This window comes from Dermacentor variabilis, chromosome 8, assembly GCF_050947875.1.
Source record: "Dermacentor variabilis isolate Ectoservices chromosome 8, ASM5094787v1, whole genome shotgun sequence".
In the NCBI taxonomy this organism is placed as follows: domain Eukaryota; kingdom Metazoa; phylum Arthropoda; class Arachnida; order Ixodida; family Ixodidae; genus Dermacentor; species Dermacentor variabilis.
Window position 1 is genome coordinate 23,859,441 of NC_134575.1, and position 25,912 is coordinate 23,885,352.

General features: G+C 49.6%; 1 protein-coding gene across 1 annotated transcript; it reads right to left on the bottom strand.

Moving 5' to 3' along the window:
* Positions 1 to 2,359: 2,359 nt before the first annotated feature.
* On the bottom strand, positions 2,360 to 12,081 carry LOC142591324 (uncharacterized). Its single transcript, XM_075703651.1, has 2 exons — positions 11,870 to 12,081; positions 2,360 to 4,956 (listed from the first exon to the last, which is right to left on the bottom strand). Exons 1-2 carry the CDS (start codon positions 12,079 to 12,081, stop codon positions 2,538 to 2,540), a joined length of 2,631 nt encoding a protein of 876 aa, XP_075559766.1. The 3' UTR covers positions 2,360 to 2,537.
* Between the last annotated feature and the right edge of the window lie 13,831 nt (positions 12,082 to 25,912).

The following is a 25,912-nucleotide window of genomic DNA, read 5'->3' on the forward strand; positions in this document are numbered from 1 at the left end:
CCGCCCTGCCTCAATGGCAACGCCAGTAAGTCATCACAATCGTGTGTATTAAAACAAAGCGCTGCATGACCAGAGATCTGTTTGCGGCGGCAGCTGTGAATCGTGCCCACGCATCACTTAGCGCCACTTCTCGCGATATCCCGATTAGCGCGGCAGTCGCGCCACACATCGCTCCGTTCGCAACGTGCCGCACGAGACTGATTGTCCGGGCCAGCCAATATATCGCGAAACGAAAACTTGTATACAGCTGCGCTCAAATTTCGCATTAGACAGTATCCTAATCGTCAGTCAATTTTTTTAATGAAATAAACACCATCAAAATTCTGTTATGCTTACGTTGCTTAATATCTCATTTTTAATTGTTTTGTTTTCTTTGTTGTGTGTTCTTTTTATTACCCAGCTTGGCCAAACCGCGAGTACGAGCCATTTATTGAGGCCACAACAAGTCCGAGACCTACCAGCCGCAGTGACTTAGCGGCTATAAGGTGTTGCTCTGCTGAGCCAGAGGTTGCGGGATCAAATCCCGGCCGTGGCGACCGCATTTCGATGGAAGCGAAATGCGAAAACGCCTGTGTCCCGTGCATCGGGGGCCCGCTAAGGAATCCGTGGTGGTCAAAATCTTCGTGGTCCCCCACCACGGCGTCCCTCATAATCGAATTGTGGCTTTGGCAGGTGAAAACCCCAGAAGTAATTCATTCAAGTCGGAGACCAAAAAGGCGGTCTCGGTTTGGAATCCGCAGAGGTTGTTTGTGTACAAACCACACCACCTCTGGAACGCCTCTGACCTTATCAACTTCGAGCTGCTGAGTGACCTGTTGTGCCCCTTTAGTAATTAGCAACGTAAACATTAACTTCCCTTTCCCGTGTAGTATAAGCTGTTGGATGAAGCATTACCTCGGTCACAATGTGTATCGTGTCTTGCTGCTTTTGTTAATTGACACTCAGACGCGCCCCTCAGTTATTTACTGTACGGTGTAGTCGATGCTAGGTTGGTGTTTGACTACAACGCAATAACGTTCCTTCATTTTAATTCCCAGTTTCGCATTCACCTCAAGTGCCATCCTACATGTGTTGTGATAAGTTTCTTCGATCCGAGCAGGTAGTGGAATTATTACGTCGTGTACAAATATCTTGAGCGTTGATTTGCTCTAGTGACTTGATGAGCAGTGCTTACGGGCCCACCATTTCTTCTCGTTTCGGGCTTCGCATTGAGTGGATCCGATCGCTTCTCGATGAACGACATAAGACCGTCGATACACTATGCGCGGAGTTTCTGTACTGCCACCCCCAGTCTCTTCTTTCTGCTACCTTTTTTCTCTTAGACTTGTGCTCTCACATATAAGCATCGTTCTGCTCTCTGTGCAGCTGACTTTATGTTACGTATAGCTGGCGCAAACATTGCAGGAGAAGGTTCACAAAAGGCCGAAAGAAGGGCCCCATTACGTGGAGCGGTTAGATAAGCTAGGGGGGAGGGTGCTATAAGAGAGCTTATATCTATTAGAAAAGGGGAAGCGTCATGCACAATGCACTAGCGTGACAGTATATGTTTTTTTCTATATTGACCATTTAACCATGTTACGAAGCGTGCTTTGTTGCCGGAACGTGCGTTTGTTCTTGTTTTTGTTTTTTCATGTTATGTTTATCACCTCATTGCATGTATTTCTCATATCACTTCATGGCGAATATAAATGAGAGGTCCACATGGCTGTTGTCATTAAAAGTAGGCCCGTGTTTCTACCTTCCATGCCTGCAGAGAAGATAGTCGTTCGCGAAACCAGCTAGGACCTAAATAACAACCACTCTACAGTAGCCCATGCCGATGCCTACCCAAGTTTGAATCCTATCCCTGTCGTTTTCACAAAGCCCAGTACGATTTCTCGGCAGAGCCGAATTGGAGGTTACACCCTGAAGAATATGGCAAGCATGAGAAAATAAGACAGGAAGGTTAACCATGTTGGGTCTGGCTTGCGATCCTACGTTAAGGAAGGGTAAATAGGCGAAAACAGGATAAGAGGAAAGAGATAGGATCGTCTGACTGAAAGCTCAGAGAAAGGATACCGGGGGTTAACCAACCCAGTTGTTTAGCGTTGAACAGAATTCACGATAAAGAAAGCAACATTCACCTTATGGGCAGAAACGCTGTGCTTGAACATCAACTCGATTCCTATGATCAGCAATTTCATTCATGGGTAGCCAGGTTCTTGGTGACTCGAGAAGATCGCCTATCGCTGGGTGCTAGATGCAAGCGCTCTTTAGTGATATTTACGCTACACAAGACAGCACAGCAGTGAAAATGAGAATCGCCAAAACCGATTTGCGGAAGCAAATATGACTTATTCTCAAGTGAAAGAACGATTTATTGTCTTTCTCTAGGGCGTGGACAATCCACTCCGGCAGACCCTGTCTACATTTGGTCCGGGTGGCGGGCAAGGGCAGCATAGCGGCTATTATGAGCAATAAATAAGCCTGCTGCTGGCTACCGTTGTCCCAGGCCACCCGGATGGAGACTCTCCCCTTGAGCAGGAGGACGTCACAGCTTATTTCTTCACGGGGCTGATGATCTTGACGTGGGGAGCAGCGGCACCATAGCCGAGGGCAGCGCCTCCATTGACGATGGTCTTGTAGTGAACGTTGTGCGCGAAGGCGGGAGCAGCGGCAAGGGTGTGGCCGAAGCCGAGACCAGCACCGTATGTGGCTACAGGGGCAGCAACGGCGGCGGTGCGGTAGGCTACGGCGGCTGGAGCGGCGTGGTGAACGGCGACCGCTGGGGCAGCGTGGTGGACTGCTACTGCAGCCGGGGCTGCGGCGACGGCCGGAGCAGAGTAGGAGATCTGGCGGGAGAAGGCCGGGGCAGCGAAGGCGTGGCCGTAGCCAAGACCGGCACCGTAGGAGTGGCCGAAGCCAAGACCGGCACCGTAGGAGTGGCCGAAGCCAAGACCGGCACCGAAGGTGGCGACCGGGGCGGCGACGGCAGCTGCGCGGTAGGCGACCGCCGGAGCATGGTGGACGGCGACTGCTGGAGCAGCGTGGTGGACTGCGACTGCTGGAGCAGCGTGGTGGACTGCTACTGCGGCAGGGGCTGCAGCGACGGCTGGAGCAGAGAAGGAGACCTGGCGGGAGAAGGCCGGAGCAGCGAAGGCCTGGCCGTAGCCAAGACCGGCACCGTAGGAGTGGCCGAAGCCAAGACCGGCACCGAAGGTGGCGACCGGGGCGGCGACGGCAGCTGCGCGGTAGGCGACGGCCGGAGCATGGTGGACGGCGACTGCTGGAGCAGCGTGGTGGACTGCTACTGCGGCAGGGGCTGCAGCGACGGCCGGAGCAGAGAAGGAAACCTGGCGGGCAAAGGCTGGGGCAGCAAAGCTGTGGCCGTAGCCGAGGCCGGCACCGTAAGCGTGTCCGAAGCCAAGACCGGCACCGAAGGTGGCGACTGGAGCAGCGACGGCAGCTGCGCGGTAGGCGACGGCCGGAGCGTGGTGGACGGCGACAGCTGGAGCGGCATAGCTGACGGCGGGACGGGCGACTGCGACGGCTGGAGCAGCGTGGTGGACTGCTACTGCGGCAGGTGCTGCAGCAACGGCCGGAGCGGCGAAGGAAACCTGGCGGGAGAAGGCTGGAGCAGCAAAGCTGTGGCCGTAACCGAGGCCGGCACCGTAAGCGTGTCCGAAGCCAAGACCGGCACCGAAGGTGGCGACTGGAGCAGCGACGGCAGCTGCGCGGTAGGCGACGGCCGGAGCGTGGTGGACGGCGACAGCTGGAGCGGCATAGCTGACGGCGGGACGGGCGACTGCGACGGCTGGAGCCGCGTGGTGGACTGCTACTGCGGCAGGAGCTGCAGCAACGGCCGGAGCAGAGAAGGAAACCTGGCGGGCGAAGGCTGGGGCAGCAAAGCTGTGGCCGTAGCCGAGGCCGGCACCATAGGTGTGTCCGAAGCCAAGACCAGCACCGAAGGTGGCAACAGGAGCAGCTACGGCGGCGGTGCGGTAGGAAACGGCGGGAGCATGGTGAACTGCGACAGCAGCCGGAGCGGCGGCGACGGCAGGTGCAGCGAAACTGACGGCGGGGCGGCTGACGGCAACAGCTGGGGCAGCAGCGGCGAAGGTGTGGCCGAATCCGAGACCGGCGCCATAGGTGGCTACAGGAGCGGCTACGGCAGCGGTGCGGTAGGAAACGGCGGGAGCATGGTGAACTGCTACTGCAGCCGGAGCGGCGGCGACGGCAGGTGCAGCGAAGCTCACAGCGGGACGGCTAACTGCGACGGCTGGGGCCGCGGCGTAGGTGCGACCGAAACCAAAACCGGCACCATAGCCTACACCGTAACCTGCACCATAGCCTACACCGTAGCTGGCAACTGGGGCGGCATGCTGGACATAGCTAACGGCTGGGCGGGCGACGGCTACTGCTGGGGCGGCGTGCTGGACGTAGCTGACTGCCGGGCGGCTCACAGCGAGGGCAGGAGCAGCGTGCTGGACGTATGTGGCGGCAGGAGCGGCCGCGAAGCTGACGGCGGGGCGGCTGACAGCGACTGCGGGAGCGGCGTGCTGGACGTAGCTCACGGCCGGAGCGGCGGCGTAGGCCGGAGCCGACGCGACGAAGCGCTGGGCGAAGCCGAATCCGAGACCCGCTGGTCTAGCGAAAGTGGCGGCTGGGGCGGCGTACGCCGGAGCGTGGTGGACGACAGCGGCGGCTGGGGCGGCCGCGAAGCTGACGGCGGGGCGGCTCACGGCGACGGCCGGGGCCGCGTGTTGGACAAAGGTGGCAGCGGGAGCGGCATGGTGGACGGCCACGCCCCCTACGCCACCGTGAAGGACGCTACCGACGCCACCGTGAAGGACGGCGCCACCGCCACCACCGTGCAGGAAGCCGCCGTAGGCGATGGAGAGGACTCCCAAGAATACTGATGCGGCCTGCGTGCGCCCAAGAAACAACAATGGCCTCGATGAGTTGGCTGGCCGCGTTCTTCGAAGAAGAGCGCGATAACAGAGTGCATCCGCCGAAGCGCCGCACGATGGCCTCGCCTTGGTTGGCTTGGCTTGTTGTTCGGGTTCGCTATCTGAACTCTCTATCCACACGGGGGATTACCGGTTGCTTTGAGAACACTGCCGCGAGCCAACGATATAATGTTGCGAATCGATTGGGACTCGGGAATGAAAACGCGCTGCAAAGCGCGTTTTCGTTCTGCCCACCGGAAAAGTGGTGCCCTTGTAATTGGTGTTTAGGAGATTATTACCGCTGGTAGTGTCTCATAATCCTGTGCTGATTTATTGGAAGAGACATTCGTTATCGCGAGGAATGAAGCTTCCATACAGCAGCTCCCGTGGTCTGATGTTGTTTGCTCGCTAAGCGTATACAATGGCACGGCACCCTTCCTTTTACGCCTGAACGTCGCGCCCTTAACCAAGGCGATTAAAAATGCTTATCAACTCTTGCTGACTTCGGTTTGGCATGAGCGGGTATTGCTTAGATCAAGTTTGACCAAGAATGAGACAGGCGTTATATTCTGCTTTTTCGCAATTCGCAAATCTCGATCATCGACTTTTTTTTTTGTGCTCATCCGCCTTCTTGTGCAAGGAGCTTTACTTGACTAGTCGGTGTGTTGAGATGATGTGACGTAGAAAGTAGCGCGAAGTGTGGGCACGAAATGACGAGTTGTTTCTTACATTCCCCTGATGTGTGGAAAAATGTACGCTGGTCAAACCAGTAGTTCCGTCTACGGAAAATTAAGAGAGCATGAATGGTCTTTGTCTGGCGGAACTGGCTCCCATTCACCGTGTCATTGCGAGCAATCCTTGTGGAAGCTTCTACCCGAGGAAGGGAAAATCTCGAAAACGAGTCGCGACACTACAGCATGTCAGATAGACGAGGCGTTTTTTATCAAACGACAGGGTGCTGAATGAGTCAGTGCTCTGTCAATATGTTTCAATCAAGGTGAAATTTATTTTAATGCCTTAGTATTCTTAGGGTACTTAGTTTTGTCATAGCGATTCAGTTGAGAGTTTAGCACTCAATCCTTTCACCTTTCTTTTTTCCTCGCGTTATCATCCATCCCAGTACTTTCATTCCCCTTCTCTCTTCCCCAGTGCAGAGTAGCAGACTAAAGCACACTAGCTCAGGTCGACCTCTCTGTCTTTCCTGCCAATAAATTCTATTCCATTCTAGACGCGCCATCACCACCTGAATGCAAAAACAGTGCCGTTTACTCTCAGCTCACACTGAGCGTTAAAAAGTTACGTGGTGAATTGACAGATTATCCATGCGGTCTCTTGAGCAAGTCATCGTTCCTTCCAGTCCCGTGCTACACTTACGAATTGGTCATTTCTTCTTCTGACCGGTCGATCTAGTCAAGCAGAGCTGACAAAGTATGCCTTCTCCCCAATTGTGGGCCTTTCGCTCATGACACTCATGTTTCGTGACTGTAACGCAACAACACTCGGAGGCACTGTGAATTGCCTTTACCTTAACCGACTTTCACGTATGCTTTTCTACTTCCCTCCGTTGCAGTCAACTCATCATTGCCTCCTTATACTTCCAATGCTCAACTGATTCTGCCCGTCAGTGCAGTTGATATCGTGAAAAAAAAATACTTAGTTTGCTATCATGACTTTTAGTTAACGCTAATGCTGATCATTCTATAGCATTTCTTTTATTTTGTTGTATGGCCGATACAAGCATTGGCGCATCGGTGCTCAGTAACACGAATTAACGGACTTTTCCAGTTCTATGAATTAAACAGTATGAACTCTTCTTGAACATTAACGAGCAATTCTGCTTGCCTTGATGAAAAGCAGAAAGAAAAACTTGTTTCCTTAACTTCTCCAGCAGCAAAGTTGCATAATATATGAGCACACTGTGTGATATGCAATCTTTAATAAAAGCTTCCTGTCTTTATCTATTAATGTCAGCTTTCGTGGTCGTTTAAATTGTTGTCAGGCACCAAGTGTTTCATTGCAACTAATATTTTACAATGTTTCCCTGTTCGGTTTCAGCTTTGCGATGTCTGGAATATAAGGCGATTGCCGTAATTTCACATTGACTATTAGCTACTCCTGGCCAGTTTAGTCGTTCTCGCGACATACTAACTCCTGCATCACAAGGTGACGCTCATGCAAGATATGAAAGCCTTACGTCACATGTGGTCTAACTGTAACGCCACATTAACACGTCAACAGCTTTCTTTTAGAAAATAGCACCCTACAAAGAGTGCTTACGATGAGGGGGAAAACTTCGAGAGAAAAGACGAGCGCGTGCATTCGTTCCGGCCCACAAAACGCCGGGTTTACCTGTGCAACCCGAACTGCTCCACAAGCGTCAAAATGTTGTAAGACATTGATATTACCAATTTGGAATACATGTTTAGATTAAACTCCTCGTTATAGAACCTTCGTTCGCTCAATGCTTCTCTTGGACTCAAGAAAGCAGATAGCAGCGCCATCCTTCGACTGAAGTGGTCACTGCATTTCATGACCATTCACGGCCATTGTTGATAAGTGTGGCATCTCCTTCAGCCGAGGGGCGGCGCATTGTTCGACGCCGTGGAGCAGAGAAAGAGCATCGAGTCGACGATGGTTTGATAACGATGGGGCAAGTTTACACGACATAGTTATAGTTTCGCAGCTACATAGCCGCTCTTCAAATCCAGTAATCCGGCAATTGTATCATAAAGCCAGTTCGACTTCGCGGGAAGCAACCTCGCCTATATGTTTATGGTCACATAACAATTTGAAGCGGAGAATGCGATTCCAAGGGGCCTGGAACAATCTCACTAAAAATGCTAGTTTGAAACACCGGTTCTACGAATACTAGCGTTACGTTAAATATTCTCTACATTCCTTCATAGTTTAGGCTTGTGTTCAAGCAAATGCCGGCGCTCTTTTCTGATCTCTAAAGACAGGTAATTTCTTTTGGAACATGCAGAACGGCCTTATACGTTTCATTTGCATATCTGTTACATTATTTAATCGAAAGGCACAACCTATGAACCCAACACGAGTTTACCTACGAAAAGCAGATTTCACAAGCGTAGCCAATAGAAAGGTAGCGAACGTTTAACTCAACGCTGCAATGAACCATTCGACACACCGCGTATCTTTGCAAGCTTGTAGCTACCGGTATGGCACGCACTCTAAGCAACCAAGAAGTTAACAGTTGGAAGCACGTTTATCCAATCATACACGACAGCTGACGATCGCGTACGGACTTTCAACATTCCTTGATGCGCCTCAGATGTTTTAGACAAAGTTTGGGCAGGTAACCTTCCTTTCTACTTTTTTCACCTTGCATTGCGTGAACATTATTCGAGAAAACAAATTGAGGAGACGCGCTTCTTCCTAGAGTTTTGTTTTGCAGCGTTACAGACAGATGAACCGAATTGTTGGTCAGTTTCAGTTTGAGAATTGGTTACTCCTAAATAATGGAGATTCGCCACTCCTCAGCTCTTAGGACCTTATTCTTTCTTGTGCAAAGAAGAGGTCTAAACCTAACCAGACGAGCAAAAGAGTCCACGAAACACTAGGAGACCATCTTTCAGCGTCCTGTACTGTACAGGCTCAACGTGCTGGCTTAACTCCATTGAGGGGGGGGGGGGAGGGGGGAGGACCGCGGCTTAAGCAGCAGCAGAAACAGGGTTAATGTTGGTCTAGTGCTGTCCAAAAGCTGGGCTTTCGCTGCCTATTACTGCCCCAAGGTTAGCCCTATTTTTTGACCTGTTAAGGCTGCGGACCGGTCGTTGTTTATCATATAGCCCAATGAAGTACGCCGCACGGCTTCTTGGACTTCCGGTCGCAGCGTCGTCGTATCCTCCAGCGTGCACGCGCATACGCCCCCGTAGTCCAGGATGATCTGCCGGCCCACCACGGCCCTACAGCCCAATGGCAGTAACGGTGGAGCATCGAAGCGTGCTTGCATCGACCGATGCAATATACTTACGAGGACGTTCATGTTGACTGGTTGCTTGGTCCGCTAACCACGCTGTGCTGTTGTTTTCTCTCCTGTGTTGTGCTGTTGACTTGAGATGTTCCTGTTTAGGAGAGCCGTGGCGCGAGATGAGAGCCGTCGAGCCACTTCCCAGCCTTTTATACCCATCGTGTTCGCCATCGGCAAAAGATCGGCCGCGTCGAACAGCGTATGGCGACGACGGCGAGGACGACACACTTTCACTTTCCACCTCCTGGTGAAAAGTCACGACAGGCAAAGGCGCGCCGAGACAAAACGTAGTGGAAAGGAAGATGTTCGGCTTGCCCGCATTGTATAATCCCCGACCAGGGGTGAAGATAAGCGCCCCGTGGAAATGCCCCAGTGTTCTTCGCAGACTATCCTCCTCCGTCCCCTGATCCTCTCTCGCACTATGTCATCTGCTGCGCATCCCAACCCCACCACTCCTTCGCTAAAGGCCCGCTGCAGCCAACGTCGCTGCGACACTGTCCCATTCCGAAACGTCATACACCCACAGAAGCACCCATCGCACCCACCCTCCCCCTCAACCTCTCCGCCCCTCCTCCACGGTGAACGGCTTTTGTCTTCCGTCGAATATAAAGGCGCGCGTATCTCTCACGTATAAAGGCGCCTTTGCCCGCCGAACCTCCTTCCCAAGCACCCTCCCCGTCGGCACCTGTTCCTTCGTAGCGGCCTGCTGATCATTCGTTGAATGCAACTGCGTGCAACTAGCTAGCTCGTCGCGATACCTTCTTCTTCTTCTTCCTTGGAGAAAAAAATATGCGCCGCGCTCTCGGCGGCTGCTCTACGGGGTCCTTGTGCAAGCCAAAGGCACGACGACGCCGGAATGGGCTTCAACTCGGCATCCGTAGGAGAGACGGCGGCTGGTGATAAGAAGGAAGCGCATCGTTGCCGTCCGTTACACCAGCGATCGCGACCCGCTGTCGTGTTAGACACTCGCAGGCTAACAACGCAATCCCCCCCCCCCTCCCAATTCCCCCGCTCTGATCATCCGAACCCCTTGCAACCTCCTTCGTGGAGGGGGGCGCACGGCTGAAATTAAACGTCCGAGGTCGTCGCTATCGCGCTCTTTTACGCGTCTGAAAGGGCGCGAGGTTGCGCTTACGTGCGCGGCTCGCTGGTTGTGCGCCAGCGCGCTCGTCGGTATTGTCACACTCCCGTTCGATTCGGGGGCGGTGGTCTCGAGATAGTTGGCTCCCCGGCGCGCATGATACAAGCTGGAACACGCACTAAGACGCGAAAGGGCCGCCGCCGCGAATGGCAGGCCTTGGGCACTGCTTTAGTAAAGCCCTCGGAGACGCCTTTACGGTCGAACGCGTGGGGCGCGTCTCTATGTTTCTTTCTACCGCTTGATCGCATGCACTACTGCGCACCGTGATAGTGCCTGGGCGATGTGTTTTCGATAGCTCGATGTTTTCTGGTTGTCTTATAGCCAGTCGGGCGACGATGGTGGTCTTGCTGCTTGTTCGTGCGTGCCAGAATTGTTCGTAGAGGCGAGAGGACAGAAGCGACCGTGAAAAAGAAAATTATCGAGATGATGATTTTGATCTACCTGCCTACCAGGGGGCTCACGATCTCACTCTATATCGGGCTATGCAAGTGTGACTCGGGTGCACAACATGGTTATAAGGACGAAATCGATTATAGATACGTAAATTGTCTCATTTCTGTCTTCTTTGTGTGTGTATTTTTTTTTCCGCTGGCGCCTGATTTGGATTCATTGTGCCGATACTGGTGAGAAGGCGATTTGAGCGTTCTCGGTAAGTAAACAATATCAGTGTTTTCTTTCACACTAAACTCTTTCAATTTAAGAGACTTCAGGACACACACATGTTCAATTAAAGTCATCCATTAAACGCCCTTAAACCTGTGCGTAACACTTATCACTGCCTTTCTTTCTTTCTTTCTTTCTTTCTTTCTTTCTTTCTTTCTTTCGTTCTTTCTTTCTTTTTTTGTTTACGTGGATTCGCTGAAGACCCAAATGCAAAGAGCAAAAGAAAAATAGAGCTTAAGCGCACAAAACGCTATCTGGGGATCAGATCAATCGAAGCTGTCATTGGTATTTGGTAGAAACATTGTTATTGTTTAGGAATTGTTGGGAGCTCGGGTTGGCGGAGGCAAGGAATACACGTTTTGACAGATTCAGAACCGAGAGTCGACTGGCTTTATTCGAAAGGTGAAGCAGGTTTGCCGAGTGGCAGTGGTGGCGCCCCAGTCGGGCAGACCGATTCGTATCCAAAAAAGAGCAGGTGGCAATGAACCCCTCGGCGAGGCAAACTGTATTTCCAGGGCAGGGTGCAATGACCCCCACGGTGGGGACAACGAAGTGACGGACGGTCACTACAAGAGCACCCTGCCTAGAATGCCGGACGCTTAGGTGTGAATGTCGGAACGTATTAGGAGCTAATGTTCAACATAGGCTGGTTTCACGCGGTCGCACGACACTGTCTCCTCTTTTCCGCGAACGTCCACCTTAAAGATTTCGTCTGAACGAGAAACTACACGACAGGGGTCTTTACAGGAACGAGTCAATGGTCGGTTGATAGAGTCGGCCAGGAGAAATACTTGCGGGGTTGTGTCCATTGTCGGGAAACTAAACACAGGCTGCCCGGGGGCGATAAGCGGGGGTGTAGGTCGTAGCTGGTCGAGTCAGGAATGTAGCCTCTCCCTAAGTGCTGTGCGGCCGCTGGTGGAGTGCGTTGCTGGGTGCCGAGAGAGAGAGAGAAGTGACTTTATTTGCACCCGTCAAATAGATGACGGGGTAAAGGCTTCAGCATAGGCCCGCTCGCTTGAGCAATCGGCACGTCTGGCTCGTACTCGCTTCCAGTTGTTGGATCTCCTCGGCGTTTTTCCCGTTCGCTTGAATTCGCAAACCCAAGACCCTGATACTGTCGACTGTGCGAATATTGTTACCGTTTACCCGAAGCTCGATGGCGTGTCCCGGGTCCTGCCCCTTCCCCGTTGCCGCGCCTGCGATGTTAGGAAAAGGGCCTCCGACTTCTCCGCCGAGCACCTGAGGTCAGTCGGCTCCAGATATTTCTCGATAGCTTGGATTGCCCTCTGCAGCGTCTCCTCGATCTGCCCGTCCCTGCCTCTACTCGTCCATAGCGTGAGATCGTTCGCGTAGAGCATGTGGTTCAGTCATTCTATGCCTGTAACTTTTCCGGGGAGACCCATCATCGCGACGTTAAACAAGGCGGGCCACAAAACTGATCCCTGCGGCCTACCCTTGCTTCCCAGTTTAATACCTTCCAATGACTGCCCTCCCAAGCTGATCGTTACCATACAATTCGTAAGAAAATCCTTCACGTAATTGTAAGTCTTCGTGCACACATTGAGAGCTCCGAGACACTCCAATATGGCCGAATGCTTCACATTATCGAATGCTTTAGAAACGTCCAATCCCACGACTACCTTGGTGTCTACCGTTTTGTTGTCTATCACCTGTGCTTTTAGCTGGAGCATGACGTCGCATGCCGATAGGTGAGACCTAAAACCAATCATGGCGTCGGGGTATAGTCCCTGATCTCCCAGAAACCTATTCAGCCTGCTCTGAATAACAAGTTCCATTAATTTGCCCACGAACGGAATAAGTGAAATCGGCCTTAGATGTTCAACACTAGGTTTTTTTCCCGCTTTTGGAATGAAGACGAGGTTGGCATCCTTCCACGCCGGTGGAAGCTGCCCTCTGTCTCAACAGTCCGGCATGTACGCTGTCAGACTTCAGACGTATCGTCCAGATTTCTAAGCAGCCTGTTACTTATCCTATCCCGCCTTGCAGCCGTCTTCATCCTCAGACGGTTTATCTCGGCCCTGACCTCACCTACCATGATCGGGCTGTCAAGATCCGGGTTCTCTAAACCAGAATATTCGGGCAGGGACCCAGACTCCGCACAGCTGAGATATCTATTGGTGACCTCGGCGATGAACTCATCGGTCGTTCCTTCGTATTTGTAAACGAGCCTTTGTAGCTGCTGCCTAGACTCTAGCTTGGATTTGTTCGGGTCTAGCAAATGCCGCAGCATATGCCAGGTCCTTGCACTACCAATTTCGTGGTCCATGCGGTCGCAAATGCTGCTCCAGTTTTGCTTGGTGAGGGTCAAAGCCTATTCCTCTATCTCCTTATTCAACGCACCCAACTGCCTGTGGAGATTTCTATCGGCTCTTTTCTGCGCGAGCCTCAAGTTGAGATTTTGCTTTTTGCGCCACAGGTTTATCATGTGTCTGTCAACCCCTTCCTGGTTCTCCTCCACCTCGATTTCCTCAGTGGCATCGCGGACCGATTGAATAACTCCCCTGCTCCATTCATCTATGTCTTCTATGCCATCCTGGCCGGACCAACTGTCCCTGAAGGCATGCCAATTCACAGCTTCCAGCTTCCTCTTGCGAGGTACTGAAGGACCGTCCTCTAAGACTATCTGAATTATTCTGTGGTCGCTACCCAGATCTTCACCCGTATTGCGCCACGTAGCTGAGATCCTTCCTCCAACCAGAGCGAAATCTGGCGTGGTGTCTTGCGAGACACTGTTACCCTGTCTAGTTGGCTTCAAGGGATCCGTCAAAAGAGTCAAACCGTTCTCCTGTATGCTATGCCATAAATCTTTCCCTTTAACCTGCGCAAGCCTGCATCTCAATGCGAGCTGATGTGCGTTGAAGTCACCCACTACGAGGAGGGGGCTGCCCTTTGCGATCATCCTGACTTTGGCGAAGAGATCGTCAAAACCGCAGTTACGCCTCTGCCCAAGGGAACTGTACACGTTTAATACAAAAAGATGTTTATCCTTCCGCTTACAAGAGACTACTAGCTCGATCAGTACGTGATCCATCTGCATCAACCCCGTCTCGTGCTACAACACTGTGACGTTGCGTTTGACCAGAGGGACGACCTGAGTATTGTCCCCTCGTCCCGCATATGATTTATAGCTAGCAAGCTTCGTGTTCTTTCCATATTCCTGTAAAGCTATGACTTCCGGCTTATCCCCGTTGGTCAGGAACGACTGAAGAACGGCCTGTTTGCACGAGAAACACCTGCAGTTTCACTGCCAGATTGTTCTACAGTGCTGTGCCATCTCTAAACTTCTGAATTTCTTGGCACAGCCATTGCCATTGCCATTGCCTGTCTCTGTTCGCGGCCTCAGGCCTCATTTGCTCATTCATTTGCTGAATCATACCATGAAGCAGCTTCATGGCTTGTTCAATTCTGTCGAAACGTTGCTCGTAGTTGTTTGCTGTTTCCACATCCTTCACCCGCTCCTTTTTAGGAGGAGGATCTGCACGCGGTGTTTCCGACACAGATTGTGGTACCTCTTTCTCGTCCTTCTGCGCTCACTCATCTATGCGCTTATTTAGCAATGTTATCTGCTCTCAGAGCTCTCTATTTTGCTCCTGCGTGTTGTTGTATTACGCCTCCGTGGTTCTTATCTGTTCCTGCATGAGCCTGTTTTCTTCTATAAGAGCCTTTACCATTGCGGAACCCTGAGAGCCCTTGTCCACCCAACCCACCTGGGAGTTCGATGGTGCACTCGTCTGTGAACTCTTGGAGTGTTGCTCGGGACAAGAACAAGCCTCTTCTCGCGTCGATGGTGTAAGCCTGGGGAACGATACCGAGCGGTCCCTCGGCGAGCCCTTGGACCTCTCGCGAGCACCGTCTTGATGGCTGCATCGCACCTGTTGTTGCTGCTGCACCGCTGTTTTCGGCGCTTTCTCTCCTTCTGGTTCCGCTGCAAGCTTCACCTCCCACTGTCGTTTCTTGACGATATATGGCGTGCGAATCAACGTCGTACACCTCTTATCTATAGTCAAATGTTCTTTGCCGCACAAACCACACTGTGGCACACACTGGTGGTCCTCCGGCGGGGATGACATACCACACCCGCGGCACTTGGCTTGTGAATTGTTGCAAACGTCCGATCCGTGGCCCAGTTCACTGCACCGATAGCACACTTCGTAGCGTTTCTTGAACAGGAAGCACTTCATGATCATGCCGAAACACACCAGCGTACGCGGCACCTCTGCTTCCGCGAAGGCGATGATGACTGTGGTAGGTCGGCCGATTCTTCTTATCCCGAGAATCTCTGGGTTCTGTTCATGACCGGCGAAACTCTCCATTATAGCCTCCTCAGTCATGCGTATGTTCATTCCATGCACGGCACCCTTTCCACAGTTTTCAGGTGCCACCATGTCCACGGTCAACTCATGGCCCTTAGCTTCGATCTTCAGTTTTGATACTCATGACGTTTTCCACACACTCAAAGTTCATGGTATGGAAAAGAATCGTGCGTTGTTTGTCGTTCACGAAGAGAAGGTCAGTCTTTGTCTTCTTCCACTCAAGTGGCGCAGCCCTACGCACAGCTCCGCCGAGTATCGGTTGTGAAGTGCTTTTTATCACTGCTAGACCCCCTTTGGTCTGATAATTACTTTCCATCCGTCGTCCGGGAGCTTCGGGAGACGCGATAGGTATTCGTAGCTCCAGTAGTACTAGCGGTAGCCTTTCCACTCTGAGAAACTTAGGGCAATTCGCCACCGTACGGAAAGAAGATATAGGCGCACAAAGACTATTCGTGACTTGAGATTGGCTGGACGCACACAGAAGCAAATACAGCGTCGTATGAACAATGCTGGCTTCACAACAGTGGATGTCTTTCTGCGAGTCTCCGGATCCCCGAAAGCCTTTGTCTCTTGTATGGAGAACTGTTCGTGGCCTCTGTGCAACCCCTGGACAACGTCACCCATTTAATTCCCTGTCCTTTTACCTGCCGTGCAAAGAGACTGAAGTCACAGAATCCTTCTGTCAGAGGATTTCCGGTGAAGCAAGTTCCTCGGGAATACAGGCTCCCGACCACTCACCATTCTCACGTGATCTCCGTATGGAATGCCCTTTTTCTCTGTGGGGCTGCCCTTGCTTTATGCAGGCGTTCCTCTGCGCCAGGACCAGATGGCGTTACATACCGCGCTGTGTGTAACCTTGGTGAACGCGCTCGAAAGGCACTCCTGCTCCTGTACAACGACTCGCGGCAGACTGGCATGGTTCCCCAGGAATGGAAGACAAGTCACCTGATTCCACTTCTCAAAGCTGGCAAGTCGCCTTTGGACACTGCGTCATACCATTCGACCGCGCTTACTAGTTGTGTAGGAAAGGTAATGGAACGAATGGTTCTAACTCGTTTGGAGTGGTACCTAGAGCACTATGAAATTTATCCAGACATGTTGACAGGATTCATGCACGGCCGTTCATCTATAGACAACGTTGTCGACTTGGTAAAGTACGTCCAATTCCAGAAGACCTGTAAAGGCGTGTCTGCGGCCTTGTTTCTGGACTTTAAAGAGGCTTACAATAACGTTACCCATTAAGCCATCCTTAAAGCGTTAGAAGCAATAGGACTTGATGGCAAGCTATATCTCTGGCTTCCTAGCTACCTACAGATGCGATCATTCTGCGTCCTCAGCGGGTTTTGGCCCGACACTACAATATAACAGTAACCGTGAAGTCTCTCAGAGCGGAATACTAAGCCAAACGTTTTTTAATCTAGCACTTATTGGACTACTCGAGCACCTATCTAGCAAAATTCGACGCTCTATCTATGCCGACATCTGTATCAGCACGTCGGCGGTGACACGGCTTCAGCTTCGCGCTCGGCTTCAGAAGGCGGCCGTATCGACATAATGCTACATTCGTAAGCAAGGTCTGGAGGTGACGAGGGAAAAGTGCATAGTGGATAGTGCATAGTGAAAAGTGCAAGCGCGATATCAATCAAAGGACAAGTGACATCGTCTAGGATAGGAGAAGTCACATGTTCTTGGGTGTTGTGATTTTTAGAGACTGGTCCTGGACTCCTCACGTTAACCACGTGAAAAAAACCACTGATTGCTATGTGTCATCAGTTCAGGTTCCTTGCAGGAAAGAACTGCGGCGTGTCCACAAAATCCATGTTACAGCTGTGCAGTGTGTTGTTTGTTGGGTTGCTCTGGTACAGCCTTCCTGTTATATAAGGGTTCTTCTGTATGCAAACAATCTACGTCATCAAACCCTCGCTGTTACTTCGAGTCCACTTTAGCCTCCCCGGGATCCTTCCGCCGTGTCAACCCGCAGTATCAGAGTGTTCAGACAGTTCGTGAAGTTCCTTGAGGAACGAGCCTTCCATCTCAAACACTCTTCAGTCTACTGTCCTCAAGTGGACGGACTCATCGTGCAATTGAACCATGTCTTCAAGAATTTTCTGCAGGTTGTCCAAGTTGAACAGCACCCTATGCGTCAAGGTGCAACGAAATATCTCGACATATATAACGGCAAGCCGCACTGCTATTAAGGCAATTGCCCCACCCATACTCCTACACGGAAGACTGCCCCAACGCGTATTGACGCCACAGGACTACTATTGCCAACGTCCTTCAATGACCCTGCTGTTGGGCTTCAACGCCCGCACGAGTGGGTCAAAAATAAAATTAGGAATACAGCAAGACCTACATGGATGCTCGACATGCTGCAGAGACGCCGAATGTTTCTGCTGGCGTTTGCGTCGGCGTGAAAAGTGCCTGCTGTCTCTTACATAGGAGGCCTTTTGTTCAGCTGCCCCCTGAAGTTGATAGGCATGGTATGGTATGGTATTCCTTATGCGATGGCGCACACCCACTGTGGGGGATTGGCCAAGGTTTGGGTGAAATTAGGCAATTTTTATTAAATACTAAAATTGGTAAAACTAACCAACAAGGACCTTCTTCTTTTTCTTCTCGATGTCGGAAGAACACGGAACGCGTCCCCAAGGTGTTCAAGGTACTAAAACTAAAAAAAACTAAAAGTACGACAAAAATACTGCATACTACATACTAAAAAAAACTAAATCCTATCTTGATGTTAAAAACTTAAAGGTACACCACTATCTATTTCTCAAGATTTTTCTAAAAGTGTAAGGGAAATGCGCCCGCACTTGTGCTACCCTGCATCAAACGACAGATCAAACGGTGCAGAAGTTAAACTAACGTTTGACAAAATTGAAAATCAATGAGAAAGGTGATACTTGGGATCCACTAAGGAATGTTAGGATTGAGACATCGCAGAAAGCAAGTTAATCGCAAAATGTGCAATCAACTTCGTCTACGCGAAAGGTTTCTAAGAAAAGGAAAGATGCAAATTGTCAGCCCGCGGCCAAACTACTAAGAATCCTTTCCGTTAATGCTAGAAGCGTAGAAAATAAATTTGATCAACTAGAGAATCTGATCACGTCTTATCAACCTCATGTTTTACTATTAACAGAAACGTGGCCTAACTCTGACGTACAGGATTATGAAGTTGTTCCTTTTTCGTACACACTGTTCCCTAGACACAGTGGGTCAAGAGGTGGCGGCGTGGCAGTAGCAATCAAAAACAACAGAAAATCATTATAACTTGATGGCATTCCTGACCATGAAAGCGTTGAGTGCAAAAACACATATTGTAACAAAAGTATAACTATAGGAGTCGTACATCGGCCCCCAAAGGCTGCGCCTGATTACATCTAACTGATGCACGATTACCTCTCAAATCACATTAACTCTCAGTCAAAAATTATTATAGCCAGTGACTTCAAGTTCCCCAGAATAAACTGGAGCAATCATTCATACCACGGCCGAGACGTTGGGAGCTTAGAATCACTACTGGATGTAGCGTTCACGTTTTCATTAGGGCAACTGGTAAGTGACAACACCTGTATCGCTTAATGTCATCGTCTTTACTTAGTTTTTGTAAGCAGTACACGACAAGGATCCTCTGTGTCTATTGGAAATAGCATTTCAGACCACAAAATGCGTATGTTATCTAGTCCAATATCAGCCATGTGGCCATATAAACGGCCACTGCCTACTTACCTTAAAGATTACACGCGCGCAGATGAGTCTGCCGTATTAAGTTTCCTACATTCCCAGTTACATACATGCCATGAATTAATAGACGTTAAAGAACTATCGAAATGTTTTACAAATATTGTGAAATGTTGCGAGAAAACCTTTATTCCGGATAAAAAAACACATTAATCGGGAATACCCATAGGTAACTCGTGAAATAATACAGTTGAAAAGAAAAATAAGACGATGGTGGGAAAAGGAAAATAAAGAAATCCAGATAATCTTAACACTATTCTAAAATAGAAGATCTCAGGGGCAAAAACCAATTTCTTTAACACTACCTTCATTTATGCCGCACAACTCCCCAGAAATTCTAGTGATATTTGTCAGAAGGTAGGGAAACCATCTCACAAATTAACACTTCAGATAAAGTTATCAACGATGCTGGGGAGATTGCTAATGAAATTAATGATTTTTTCCAATCGGTTTCTAGAAAACATACTACGAATGCGGTACTAAAACCCTACGCCTTGAAGATATACATGGTCGAACTAACCGTAAGTGAAGATGCATACTATCGCTTCTGCATAAACTTAATTTAAAGAAATCCACTAGTCCCGACCTTTTAACTAACTCATTCCTAAGTCGATAATCAATGTGGGTATCTAAGTATTTATTGAATTTATTCACACTTCCTCTTGAAACATCCGTATTACCAGACGATTGGCACAGGGCTAAAATAATCCCACTACACAAATCGGTCTCGAAAATAGATTTAAATAACTACCGCCCAGTGTCCCTAACAAGCTCATGGTGCAAAATAACGAAACATATAATATTTGAGGCAATAACAGCTAACCTAGAAGCAAATTAACTAATCTACGAACAACCGCACGGCTTTAGATCAGGTCTTTCAACTGTGACTCAACTTGCTGAATTAACTCATGACATAGCTAACACAACTATCGACGATGACCAATTAGATGCAATATCTTTAGACTTCTCTAAGGCTTTCGACGTGGTTTCGAATCCCAATTTAATCACAAAAGTAATGGCTCTTGATATTCCGAACAAAATAATATCATGGACTTCCCATTTTCTAAAAAATCGAAAACAGTATGTAGCAGTCGACAATGATCTTTCCCAGCAAGTTGATGTCTACTCTGGAGTACCTCGGGGGTCGGTTCTTGCACCACTCTTGTTCCTGTTGTATATTAATGACACCCAGTTTACCGTTAAAAGCCCCGTCTAGATGTAACTGCCTGCTGGTGACTGTGTTGTGTATATAGCCGTATATAACTCAGTCAATCAAATAAAACTTCACAATTCACTGCAGACAATCTACTCTTGGTGAAACACTTGGGGCATGAAATTAAACACATCAAAAGCCCATTGTATTACATTAACAAATAAGAAAAGTTCTCTCTCTCTCTCTCTCTCTCTCTCTCTATATATATATATATATATATATATATATATATATATATATGTAATCAACAAATGTAACAGGTAAAACGCTTGGGTATTCAACACGGGTCTAACCTTAATTGGGAGCCACGTTTCTCAGCCACATGTCAGAAATTTGAGCGAAACTATCATTCTTGAGAAAAAATTACTTACTACACCGCCATATGTCAAACTGAATGTTTACACAACGCTAATAATGACATGCTTAGAATACGCCAGATTTAATCTGGAGCCCACATCAAAAACATCTCATTAATGAAATAAGACGCATAGAAAAACGTGAAGTCAGATTTATATACTCGGATTACTCCAGGCAATCTAGTGCTTCAGGTTTGCTTGCAACAGCAAATCTTGAACCACTTTCGCAGATGAGGGTAATTTCACGACTAAAATTCAATTATCAGTTATAGCACGGCCCCATTTCTTCATAACACTTTCAAATTACCTGCAAGTCCCTTGCAAGCACTCACCGAAACTAAATCATTCCAAAACAAGCCGCCAGTCATTAAGTCAGCTTAACGCTCACAAATGCTTCCTTTTTCCCTAGGCTATGTTCCACTGGAACAATTTGCCTAACGATATTGTGTGTTGCAATAACATTGACTCTTTTATGAACCTAATACATTGTATTGAATTTTCATCATGAATAATTACCGATTTTATGTGCCTTCGGGGACAGAACTGCCCAGGACGTGGCTTCAATGGTCGAATCAGGGAAAAACTGCATCGCTGCACATGGCTGCACCGTGTAGTGATGGTTCGCCTGGTTCGAGATAAAGCTTGCGTCCTAGCTTGCGTGCAAGCGTGCACTTGCTGGCCAGGAACTTTCTTTTTAGTTTGAAAGCATGCCCTTAGGCATAATACAAAAGATGTTAAAAATACACCAACAGATTCGACTCGTGCAAAAAATCGAGTGAACGATGGTGTGGTCCATGAATCCAATGTTCAAGGTCGGGTGGGCGGCCAGGCCGAAGGCCTGTTGCCCGGAGGTGGATGAGACGGCTTAGATGAAGTCCTGGGCACGTCCATAATAGGTGTGTAACTGTCACATTTTGGATTTCTGTGTTGCAAAATGGGCACGATGAGCCGTAAGGACCATGGTACTGTTGTGGCCAGAGAGCGGTCACAGACGGGGTGAGCGCGACCCCGACACGTAGCCTCCTTAACGTGACCTCCTCTCGGCGGGTTAACCCACCAGGGAGGTCTGACCCACACGGAGGTATGAGAGCTCGTGTGGTACGTCGGAGGTTTTCCTTTTCACGGATCAGTCGTCCACAGGCGTCTTCAGCGCTGGCCAGGAACCTTCCGTGAGATGCCGCTATGTGGGCATCGGCAGGAAGCTCGACTTGCTTGCAGTCAAGTTTATAAACGCGCAAGTCATCTTTGAACCGATGCCGTCATAGCGGCATCTCGCGCAAGGTTCTTGGGCAAAGAGCAACTCGCGGTGCCAGCGAGTGCACGCTTGCGTGCAAGCTAGGACGCGCATGCGCTCATTATTGATCTCGAACCAGTTGAATCATCATTAGATAGCATGGCGATGCAGTTTTCCCCTGCTCCGGCAGTCGGAATGAATAAATCAAAATCGCGTTTATCCCAAATTAGAACACGCCGAGGGCACTGCGGTAGAAAGGGAGGGGGTAATATTGCAAAAGGGGAATGGTCAGGCCGCCTCCGTTTTATTAACGAACGTTCCGGAGGCAGTTAAGTTTGGGCCGCATGACTCTTGTGGCTGCCGCGGAGCCGATCGCCTACCGGTGGTGCAGCAGGGTCCTGGGGGACAACAGCAGTGCTCGCCAGAGCTCGATGGCATGGTCCGGTGGCGTCGTATCGGGGCAGGCCCAAGTCCGGAGAGAAGAAGGCAAGAGTCCCCGCTTTATGGTGGCCAGGGCACGAATCCTAGGTGGGATGTAGAAGGGGCACTCCCAACACAGGTGGTTGAGATCACCAGGATATGTGCAAGTGGAACAGAACCCACTTACGCGTGGTGATGTGCCGCCCCTGTGGAAACGGTTCAGCAAGTGAGGAGTAAGGAGGGTGCCTGTCTGAATTCTCCGAAGCAAGACTGACTCTTGCCGTGTGAATACCTTCGAGGGAAGCGACGGTATAGAGAGTGGATTGCCCACAGCTGTGAGGTAGGCGGCACGTAATTGTTTGGTCGCATGCTTTTCTGCCATCAAATCTGCTACCTCAGATATGGTTGCTAGGAGAGGATAAGGAGTATCGGAGGCTCTGGCTAGCGCGGTGGAGAGATGAGCGCGCGCCAGTCTATGAGCCTTCTCGTTTCCGGGGATACCGCAGTGCGCAGGGAACCAGTGGATGGTAACACCGGGACCACATTCGCGGAGCAGGCTCTGCAGTACGGGATCTGTGTAAAGAACATTATTTAGCGGATGCCCGATGGGCATCCTGGGAGTCTGTGTACACATGATGGTGAACAGGGTCAGTTTCAGATGAAGTTGCGAGGGCCCACTGCAAATAATCTAGGATGACCATTAGCTCTGCGAGGGTGCTGTACATGTCGTCTGCTGATATATGATGGCGTCGTCCAGCACGCGGGCCGCGTCCTGGGCACTTCTGTCCGCGATAGTACCTTCTACTACTCACCCATTTATGTACCCACTCCTGCATGGGCCGTGACGAGTCTGCAGTATATACAAATAAAACAAAGTATACGAGTTTGCTTTGAGCACTTTCAGACGTGGGGAAGCCCGAAATCCTCAGCTAATAACATCATGCAGCCACTGGAGACACCTGGCTGCCCGTGGGGCTGCCGCTTATGAGAGTACTTCGGCCTCCGCCATGCCGACACCTGCTGCCCGTGACGAACCTGCCACTCTCAAGCCAGTGCAAGTGACCCGATAGATGCAGTCCTCACGAAGTAAAGTTCAAGAGGTAGAAACTTCTCAAAACTCGCAAACATTTGTTCTTAACTTGAAGTAGCATGACACTACTCTAGAACATGTTTATTGTGTTGTACCATGAATCGTTTATGACTTATAGCCAATTGTAATATTCTCACGTGGTAGTGACAGTGAAGAAAGCAGCAAACTGTGAATGATGAAACTAGCCTTTGATTGGGCCAATCTGCGCCCTCAAAAACAGGCTACGCTAAGAGAACAACGATAGCGGCGACCACAGTCGGCGATAGTCGAAAATCTGGTCAGTGGGTCAAGGGTGTCGGCTTTTGTACATCAGTCATCGAAGTTTCCACAGCAGGCAGGTACCGAGGGAAGGGGGGGGGCACCCACTTCCCCGGAATCAAGCGAGATACCTCCCTCCCTCCCTCCCTCCCTCCCTCCCTCCCCGCACACGCCACCACTTCTCAAACACATTCCTAAAGCGCCAGCAAATCAATGTTGAGACTTGACAGCTATTCAGCTGTCAACATTTCGCAGCCTTTTTCACCCGTTTTGGATGGCGGTAGTTATCGGCATCTCCTGGGGTGTGAAGGCCAGTTTTCTCATCGATTCGATGCCCACACGATTAACTCAAGATGTGTTCTGTTGTCACCATCTATTTAACGGCCACGCGTATCGCTGTTGCTTCGTTAGTTCCACCTTCTTTGTTTAGACTGATCCATGGACTAGGAAAGGGATTCGGTTCGTCGTTAGCAGGTCTGTATGCTCGTGCAACGAGTTGCAGCCGGAGAAAGCGCCAGCTCCGTTTAACTTTTCCTTTTGCCTCATTACATCCTCGAGTGACGGCTCGCCGTGACGCTGGCAGATCCTCGGACCCATATACCTGCGATAACCCTGCAATAACCCTTAAACCCATAAGTAATATGACTGTCACCCGTTACCCCGTCTGGTTTTTCCCTAATACTACAGCACTTTTCGTGCAAAATTGGCAACTGGAAACGAGAGTCGCAATGAATTGAGAAATTAAGCGATCTACTAAGGGAGAGAGCCAAGGCAACAGCTAAACAGGAAGGAAAAGCTAAAGTTAACAAATTTGAGATTTCTTATGAAAATATTTATGGATCAACATCTTTTATTTAAAAAGGAATTAGAGAAAGCGCCACCAGATGTGGAGAACAATTCCTTGTGTTCTGAATGACGCTTCTACAGTTATCGGCCTAACGTAGCCGCTTCTCTGCTGTGCTTATGTAGATTGTTTTCTAACCTTCCGCGGTGGGCGCAGTGCGTCTAGAATCGCAGCCTCTTGCGCTCTGCGCGTTTGTACGGGACTAGCAGCCAGGCATCGTTACGCAACTACGCGAATAACAATACGAGTCGGTTTTGGCACTTAACTTGGTAGAGCAGTAAACGAGGGATCCGAAAGACTGTGATTACTCCGTAAATATATATTTCTCTATAATTCTTCCAGAGCTAATTCAAAACACGCTAGTACAGTCAGATACATTTAAATCTGCAGTGACGCTTCGCTCACGCCCTCATAACCCCCAGCGACTGTTCCTCCGCGAGGCTGCAAATAATTTGTACTTCAAGCTTTTCCTGTTGCCCAAATAAGGCGGTAACCACAAAAATAAAATTGTTAGTGCTTAATCTTATACGTTTCACGGCGGCTACAGTTCGATGGGGCGTAATGCGAAAACACCCGTGTGCTTAGATTTAGGTGCACGTTAAAGAACCCCAGGTGGTCAAAATTTCCGGAGTCCTCCACTACGGCGTGCCTCATAATCAGAAAGTGGTTTTGGCACGTAAAACCCCAAATATGATTATTATTAATCTTATACGTTTTCATTCGCCTATTGTAGTGGAATGGGGAAAGCCAGATTCTTTATCGAACTGAAATAAAATGCTTACTTCGCTGCAACTATTTATTGCCAAGTTTCATTTCAGTTGGCAATGAAGTTTCGAGAGTAAAACGGGCTCGCTAGTGAAATGAGTGGCACCGCAGACTTTTGAAAAGTGAAACGATCAGATTCCACACACTTTGTCCATGTCTATTGCACACCTCATTGCTTCCGCGGATGAAAAGAGTCTTCAAGAACGGCAGATGCTCGGGGTTTATCAAGTGCGACGCCATTTTGAAAAGGCCGCATGACTACGAATTTGTTTGCTTCTGTGATTGGCTGGCGGAGTAACACAACCCTGCGCGGTGCGTGTGCCTTGGTTGCCAACTGCTTTTTTTTAAAAGTTCTATTCTACTATAGTAATCTTTATTGTACACTTTCGCTTGTTTACCTGTTCTTGGCAGTGTTCTTCCTGGGCTTCTTTCCTGCGCCGAGTCCATTTGGCGTGGTTCCATTTGGCGTGGTCGCACACCTTAACTGGTGTTTAACTGTTCCTATTTCGCGAGCTCCCTATGGTAAGTGAGTCTTTCATGCTTAAAGACAACATTAACATACTAACGCTTACTAACCTGCTAAACTTTTCAAGAGGGAAATGCATTGCAAGTTTCGGTGTCGGTTCTCTATTGTTTTCTGTGCAGCAAGTCCAACATTCTGCACGCTGATGGCAATAGTGTATCCTCCAACATATAAACCGACCGCGTCACTAAATTCTCGCTGTTCGTCTCTGTCCCGTTTGGTCTCCTCGTGTTCCTACGACTCCAGACGCCACTATTACAGCCCCCTTGCGTTCAACGGGTGCGATGCAGGTATGGAGTGAAGAGAATCGGGCAGCAAGACATGGAGCTATTTATTTATTTATTTATTTATTTATTTATTTATTTATTTATTTATTTAAAACACTTTGACCACAGTGGAATGTGTCCG

Coding starts and splice junctions, on each gene's coding strand:
- LOC142591324 (XM_075703651.1), bottom strand. CDS start 12,081: ATGCTCTACGCGAACGATCTCACGCTATGGACGAGTAGAGGCAGGGAC. Junction 4,957..11,869: donor GACACGCCATCGAGCTTCGG/GTAAACGGTAAC, acceptor TCTTCTTCGAAG/AACGCGGCCAGCCAACTCAT.